Source organism: Syzygium oleosum, unplaced genomic scaffold (genome assembly GCF_021117445.2).
Source record: "Syzygium oleosum isolate NSW1041296 unplaced genomic scaffold, Sole_v2.1 Sole_v2.06, whole genome shotgun sequence".
Taxonomy (NCBI): Eukaryota; Viridiplantae; Streptophyta; class Magnoliopsida; order Myrtales; family Myrtaceae; genus Syzygium; species Syzygium oleosum.
The window spans coordinates 10,875,348-10,883,970 of NW_026607490.1; the positions used below are offsets into that span (position 1 = coordinate 10,875,348).

Sequence of the window (8,623 nt, forward strand, 5' to 3'; positions counted from 1 at the left end):
ATGCCACGTCGGATTTCCGGCGAAAAATTATGTACGGCACTGGAGTTGGCACTTAAGTGATCGTTTTTCAAAAATTTTAGCACTAAAGTGATAAAAAAAAAACTTATGGCACCAAAATGAGCGCCGTACACAAGTTATGGCACTTGTAGTGTTCTTTTGCCGTAAAATATGAATGAGGAAACCTACATCATAGCTAGCTCTCATTTTCTGTTTTTCATTTCTCTTATTAGTTACTTTAGCACTCATTAAGAAGACCTCCTCTCGTTCATAGATTATGTACATAGCGAAAGGGCATAATCAATGGTGAGCACAATCTAAAGAAAATGCAATTTGAGAACCCCAACTAACATGTACAACAGAACTTGGAAGTAAAAAGGGACGCAAAGTGGTGGATCAAATATCTCAAACTAGTACACACTGCAAGCAAATAGCAATGACAAATTCTCATAAAACAGGAATGCTTTGAGGCTTCATTCCCAATAAACTCAACGCAGCATCATGATCCTTGAAACTACTGAAGTTTCGTTGTTACTGATTATTAGTTGGTTATGCAGCCTTAGCAGAACTGGCAATGGTTATTAGTAATTCGTGCTTGTAAAGCATTCAGGTTGGAAATCCTCTGACATGGTAGAGTCTACTGACGAGCTCGCTGTCTTTTTCTGTCTTGGTTCCATAAAATAAGTTCTTCACAATAACCGCAAAGAAGTAAATGGTGTAGAAAACAACAGTCTTATTATCCTGAAATCAATATAAGATGTGACAGACGGAAACTTTCTTCATACTTGAACTAGGAACTTCATCAGAAGACTTCAGGTTTTATTCAAGTACACAGAGATGACGACATTGTCAGATGCATTTCTCAGACATTATTGTAGTACCAGAACTTCTTCTGAAGTTTCTCAACAAACTTCTCATCCACTTGGAACCCCTTGGCCAGAACCTCGGGGAAAATAGGCGGCTTTGCGTTAAACAATGCATTGGCTATAGTCATGATTCCTGGGTTTTGGCTGCTTAGAGTGGCGATCGCGACTGCTTTGGTCTTTCCAACATTGAGCTGGAAGTGAATCATCCCGAACGGGAAAACGAAGACATCTCCAGGGTGGAGGACTTTCTCAAAGAAAGTATTGTTCAGTTCGTTGGACGTGACAAAGCCCGCATAGAGGGTGCCCTCCAGAACGAGCAAAATCTCGGACGCACGAGGGTGAGTGTGCGGAGGATTTAAACCACCTATTCCAAAGTCAATACGAACCATGGAAATGCCGAGGGTATTGAGTCCTGGTAGCTGGTCCACGAACACCGTGGTGACTGTGGAGCCCACGGGATTGGCCGTGCTTCTAGGAACTTGGAGGCCGGAAAAGAGGAAGTCGTTTGCTGTGGTAAGAGCGGGGTTCTTGCAGAACTTTCCATTCACGAACACTGCATAGGGAGGAGTTTCTGTTAAGAGGAAATTGTTGCTGACATTTAACTTAATTGTCTTGTTTTGTGTGAAATTAGTGTACTCAATGTAGACCTGTCAAACGGGTGGATCGAATTGGATTTGGATCGGGTCGAAAATGGTCCGACCCAAATAGACTCATTGAACCCGTTTTAACCCATTTCCATGTAATACAAATATAATAACCCATACCCGCCTCAACCCATATCCAACCCACACCCGACCCGACCCATTAGACCTGTTAAACGGGTGGGTCGGGTCGGGTTTGGGTCGGGTCATTAATGGTCCGACCCAAATTGACCCATTAACCCGTTTATGACCCATTTATTCATAGTGTAAATATCTCGACCCATACCCGACCCAACCCATACCCAACCCATACCCGACCCGACCCATATTGCTAAAACACTTTTATATTTAACCTAATCTAAGAATACTTGTTTCTTATGATTTTTTTTTAAAATTATACTGCCAAAACATTTTATGCAATACAAAGCTAGTGAAAAAATTTTATAATTTTTTTCAAAATTGAGGTTTTGTTTGTTTTACGAAAAATGTGACATTTCTAGAAAATATTTTCCATAAAGTCATTATCCAAGAAAATAAAAAAAAATTAATATTTTTTTTATTTTTTAAATCGAATTTTTAATTATTTTTATTTTTCTTTTTCCTTTATTTTTGGCCGATCGCCGGCCGCTGTGGCCGGCGACCGACCACAGGCGAGGCCGAGGCCTCGCCAACCTCAGGCGACGCTCCAGCCTCGCCGATCTGGCGAGACTCGAGCTCGCCGGCCTCGGGCGAGCTCGACCTCGCCGGATCTGGCGAGACTCGAGCTCACCGGATCTGGCGAGGTGGAGCCTCGCCCGAGGCCGGCGAAGCTCGAGTCTCGCCAGCCTCGGGCGAGGCTCCACCTCGCCAGATCCGGCGAGCTCGAGCTCGTTTGAGGCCGGCGAGCTTGAGTCTCGCTAGATCGGCGAGGCTGAGCCTCGCCGGGATTGGGTGAGCCTCGAGGTCGCCGGAATCGGGCGAGCTCGAGGCTCGCCAGATCGGCGAGGCTCGAGCCTCGCCCGAGGCCGGCGAGGTCGTCCCGCCCGGGTGGCCGGTCGCCGTGGCCGACCACCGGCCGGAATAAAAAAAAAAGAAAAAGAAAGAAGAGAAAAGAAAAAATAAAAAATAAAAGAAAAAGAGAAAAAAATAATTAAATTTCGATTTTTTTAAAAAAAATTTGTAAAGAGGGAGAGAGTGTGTGGATGGGTCTAGTAGGTGGGTTGGACATGGGTTCCAAACTCAACCCATTTAGATCCATTTATCTTTAATCTTTAAAATTTAAAACCCATTTAAGGTTGACTCTTTAAAATTAAAGTGACCCATATATGACCCATTTATTTTAAATGGGTCATATATGGGTTTAAGACCCATTTTGACACCTCTAGTACCAAGGAAGGGAAAGACGAGCTTACGAGCATTTTTGGGTTCGCCGACAGCCACACAGATGTCCTGCAGGGGGCTTGGGTCATAGGCGTCGGCAAAGGACAGCACCAGAGCCAAGAGTGCGAAACTGGCGGAAAGTCGAACGTCGAACGCTCTTCATCATTTTGGTTGTTTTCTGTCTTCTTCCTTTTTTTTTCTACTCTCGACGCTTGCTTTGAAAAATGATGCCTATTTATAGATGGCAGACCTCAGGCACAAGTCATATTTTTCTCCGCAAAGCACAGAAACATTGACAAAAAGAAACGTCTTAGTTGTTAAGCCATTGTCCATTCATATTCGAGTCAGCACTAGGGGTGTCAATGGGTCGGGTCGGGTTGGGTTTTCATGATACCCGACCCGACCCAAAACAAGACCCGAACATGATATAGCCGCACACGATCGGGTCGGTTCGGTTCGGTTCGGTTCCGGTTCGTGTTTTATATTTTTATTATAAATTAAGGTTAAGTTACACCTAGGGGTGTCAATGGGTCGGGTTGGGTCTAGTCTCCACGCTACCCTACTCGACCCGAATCATAAAAGATATGTGGACTCTTGACCTAAACCGAACATGACCCGAAACGCAAAAACCGGATCGGGTTTCGGGTCTTTTTGGGTTCAAGCTAATATTTGACGATGTTACAATTGCTTGAAAGTTATCGGAATTACCCAACCGCCTCCACCAATCCCCATCGGCAATAAATTGAGTGCTAATCCGTTCATTCCAAGACTGGAGCAGTTAAGATATTTTTTCCGTGTATCCACATACGATGCCATTCTTCAATTCGTCCCGATCAAACGAGGAGCTCAAAAAGGCCCGTCGCGAACATCGATTGCTCTCGACGACGAAAACTAAGGTCCGGGACTGGGAAGGTACCATGAAATGAATCTTTTCTTGTGTCCCAATAATGCGACCTTGTTCTATAAATTACTTGATGCTTGGATGCAATATCTCTCTTTCTCTCTAAATGTCTGTTCCCATGAAAAAGGCTGACTGCCATTTCTAATGAGACTGGAAATTTATTAAAAAGAACAGAAGCCGTTTGAAATATTTTTGCTCGGAACAGAGTGGTCACTCATCGCCTCCTCCCCCACTCCCTTATTATTTGCTAGTACCTCTCATTGCTAACTAGGACGACGTTGATGCATCATCCTGTTTGGTGGCCCCAGCCTTACCCCCTCTCTCTCTCTCTCTCTCTCTCTCTCTCTCTCTCTCTCTCTCTCTCTCTCTCTCTCTCTCTCTCTCTCTCTCTCTCTCTCTCTCTCTCTCTCTCTCTCTCTATGTGCTGCTACTCCTAATGGTCAGCACATGAGGACGATGGAAAAGAGCGCACAATCAGAAGCAACCAAAATCCCAATCACAGCATACATTGAACCGATCCACACACAAGTAAACCCAAGCAAAAGAACAAAAACTTTTTGTTCACGCCACGTCGAAAAAGCCAGGACGAAGTTGAACGACAATGCTACAAAGTGAAACGTGTTTCGGTTCTAAAAATAAAAATATATGTGTTTCGGTTCGGTTCGTGTTTAGAACACGAACCGAATCGAAACCATTGAGATACCCATTTGCTTAGCTAATACTCGAACATGAAGTTGACCCGGCCCGAAAATACCCAAAACTTCGGGTTGGGTCGGATCGGGTCGGTTCGTGTTCCGGTTCGGGTATATTATTTGGTTTTGACACCCCTACCAGCTACATAGTCTGTCTCTCACGGTTTCTCTCTTCTCTCTTCGCAACCTCCTCTGTCTCTCGCGGTTTCTCTCTTCGCAAGCGCCTCCTCAGTCACCGTAAGAACGCAACCCAGCTCGTCGCCTGCCTGCGTGTTGAAGAGGGCTAGGGTTCGGTCAAGAATATAGTATACGTTTAAGATAAAAAAAAAAAAGTTATATCCTTCTAACAAAGCTTTATACATATAAAAATACTCATTTCCTCAGTAATATCAAAGCAAATATCAATGATCCAGTCCATTGATCAATCTCATCAACTCACACATCAATGGTCTGTTTCATTGGTCAATCTCTATCAAGTCAAACGTCGATGGTTTATTCTATCTACTAATCTAATGCTTAATATCTAACTATAGTCACGACGCTTATGACAAAGGCGACTAAGTTTATCCTCTTGGCTAGGTCTCCACTTATATCAGTCGATGGTTCGACATAGAAGGATGTCCTCTCAACAGCAAGCATACTTACCTCCTTAATGGTTTCTAATCATAGTGACATGCGCTTAATCCTCATTGTTCAAAAATCCCACAATCAAAACCACAATTCATCTCATAAACTGGTTTCACAAACCGAATTATATCACGTTTCACAACTCAATTTATCAAATAGAAATGCATTTCAAAAATAATTTTACAAATCAATGCATATTACCTTTCACAAACCATACTCAAAGTAGAGCTTTTTGTAATTCTTTCACAAAAAGGTTTCCTAAACCCATTTACAGGTAATCAGCTCAAACTGTAATCAAAAGATAACTTTCTATTTAAGATAGATAAAACCGTAGTAAATGCTCGATCCAGTTTTAAACAACCAATCATGCCATTTTGTAACTCATAACATATTTAATATATATCGCTTTTGAAATATGAGCTTACAAACTCAAAGAAATAAAACCACGCACCTTTAAAACCAAAAAATAAAGTTTATTCGAACTGGCGAACTCGCAATTCTATCATATAAGCGAGAAATAACATCAAAACCAAGTAAAAAATTATCTCAACTACAAATCGGCTAAACAAAGCTTAATATCTAACACAACAACTCTTATGTGCCAGTTAATCGCTCACCCAAAGCGATCATTTAAAGGCATACGCGACGCGGAGCTCGCACGCGAAACTCTAAAATTTTGCTCCAACTAAAACGTTACTTCAAATCAATTCCAGTAAAAACTCATAGCTCCACAATGCTCTAATTCATGATTTCCATGTAATTCCACAACTTAACAACTCAAAAATCGGACTTCACAGTTCAAATTTCACATAATTTCGAATTTGTGCCCCACTTTTGAAAACTACAATGATTATAAGAGCGAACGGCGGGAATACTTATCGCGCTTAGCGAATCGAAGTAAATCCGACTTAGCGAACTCTCCACGGTGTGTGCGCACGAGATTCTTTTTTTTCTTTCCCGTTCTCTCTTTCCTTTCTTTCTTCTTCTTTTCTTTCCCACTGTTCTGCGTGATCTCCTTTTCCTTTTATACTAAGCTTAGCACTTTTCCCTTTTTCTTTCTTTCTTTTATTTATTTGGCGCCCACTCTACAGCCACGGTACTTGGTTGTGACGTCAACTCCTTCACCATGGGTTTGGAACTTTCATGGCCGAAGATCGATTAACTGACTTGTAATACCCCAGATCTCATCTCGAAAGTTTATCGTAACGTTTACTTCAATTTCAGAATTGGACAAGGATGAATTTGTTACTTGTCAGTACTAGTATGCCAAAGCAACTCGGTATTGGAATGACTCCAATTCAAGTGTGCTAGAGTGACAGAACTTAAAAAATAGAAAAGATCGGATTGCATGGACATATGAAGCAGAAACAGGTAGTCCGTCGTTTTCGCATTAGGAGATTGAGGTGATATGAGTTGATGATGAGAAAATTAATTGAGTTTTGAGTGTAGCTGTTGGAAAAACTGTGCTGACTAGGGGTGTCAAAACCAAACAATATACCCGAACCGGAACACGAACCGACCCGACCCGACCCGACCCGAAGTTTTGGGTATTTTCGGGCCAGGTCAACTTCATGTTCAAGTATGAGCTAAGCAAATGGGTATCTCAATGGTTTCGGTTCGGTTCGTGTTCTAAACACGAACCGAACCGAAAGACATATATTTTTATTTTTAGAACCGAAACACATTTCACTTTGTAGCACTGTCGTTCAACTTCGTCCTGGCTTTTTCGACGTGGCGTGAACAAAAAGTTTTTGTTCTTTTGCTTGGGTTTACTTGTGTGTGGATCGGTTCAATGTATGCTGTGATTGGGATTTTGGTTGCTTCTGATCGTGCGCTCTTTTCCATTGTCCTCATGTGCTAACCATTAGGAGGAGCAGCACATAGAGAGAGAGAGAGAGAGAGGGTAAGGCTAGGGCCGCCGAACAGGATGATGCATCAACGTCGTCCTAGTTAGCAATGAGAGGTACTAGCAAATAATAAGGGAGTGGGGGAGGAGGCGATGAGTGACCACTCTGTTCCTCGCAAAAATATTTCAAACAGCTTCTGTTCTTTTTAATAAATTTCCAGTTTCATTAGAAATGGCAGTCGGCCTTTTCATGGGAACAGACATTTAGAGAGAAAGAGAGATATTGCATCCAAGCATCAAGTAATTGATAGAACCAGGTCGCACTATTGGGACACAAGAAAAGATTCATTTCATGGTACCCTCCCAGTCCCGGACCTTAGTTTTCATCGTCGAGAGCAATTGATGTTCGCGACGGGCCTTTTTGAGCTCCTCGTTTGATCGGGACGAATTGAAGAATGGCATCGTATGTGGATACACGGAAAAAATATCTTAACTGCTCCAGTCTTGGAATGAACGGATTAGCACTCAATTTATTGCCGATGGGGATTGGTGGAGGCGGTTGGGTAATTCCGATAACTTTCAAGCAATTGTAACACCGTCAAATATTAGCTTGAACCCAAAAAGACCCGAAACCCGATCCGGTTTTTGCGTTTCGGGTCATGTTTGGTTCAGGTCAAGAGTCCACATATCTGTTATGATTCGGATCGAGTAGGGTAGCGTGGAGACTAGACCCAACCCGACCCATTGACACCCCTAGGTGTAACTTAACCTTAATTTATAATAAAAATATAAAACACAAACCCGAACTGAACCGAACCGACCCAATCGTGTGCGGCTATATCATGTTCGGGTCTTGTTTCAGGTCGGGTCAATCACACATATTCATTATTTCAAGTCGGGTCGGGTATCATGAAAACCCAACCCGACCCAACCCATTGACACCCCTAGTAGCTGGGTAGGGTAACGTGATCTAGGGTTTTTCCTTTTTTTCTACATTATCACAAAACCGGTTCTAAAACCGGTCCGGGTCGGTTTTTACTTGGAACTGGAAATCGGACTGGTTATAACTGGTTCCCGGACCTATTTTTCGGGTGGACCGATCCGATTTTCGGGTAAACCCAGTCCGGTTGCACACCCCTAACAGAAAGTTCGGATAAGCCTACAGTGCTTCCCTTAGTGGAATCAATCAATAATTGAATTGTTCGCAGGACCAAGGTGTTAAATGCAGCTAAGACTGAAAGTGGATCACTGGTGGAGATGGGGAAACTACTCTTTCTTATGCTCAACTTTGCCCTCTTGTGGTGGTGGAGCTCAATCCCTAGCCCCGGCGCTTGCTCGCAAAACCAAACGGACTCGACGTCTGTACCGTGTGTGTGTTTTTTCCGCCTTTTTGGCTCGCCAATCCGGTAAATCTTTTACTTTGAATCGTTTCATTACTACCTATATTATTTTGTTGGAAAAAAATGAAACCAGAAAAACGAACAAAAAAAAATAGGTTCTCGGGTAGACCCTGAAACCGGACAAGAAAAATAGGGTCGGTTCCAAAACAAGGTCTAGGGATAATAGAGTAGGTTTCAGATTTCAAAAATTGGGAACCGGTTATAACAGGATTGGTTTCAGGTTCTAGGTCTAGATCTAACCTACCCTGGATCAGATCACCCCTACTTTATGTGGTTCTCAATTTTATATCGTCT

The 8,623-nt window shown here is 42.7% G+C and overlaps 1 protein-coding gene across 1 annotated transcript; it reads right to left on the reverse strand.

Annotated features, from left to right (window-relative positions):
• Positions 1–710: 710 nt before the first annotated feature.
• On the reverse strand, positions 711–3,196 carry LOC115666586 (germin-like protein subfamily 1 member 20). Its single transcript, XM_056312731.1, has 3 exons — positions 3,114–3,196; positions 2,896–3,020; positions 711–1,416 (listed from the first exon to the last, which is right to left on the reverse strand). Exons 1-3 carry the CDS (start codon positions 3,194–3,196, stop codon positions 860–862), a joined length of 765 nt encoding a protein of 254 aa, XP_056168706.1. The 3' UTR covers positions 711–859.
• Between the last annotated feature and the right edge of the window lie 5,427 nt (positions 3,197–8,623).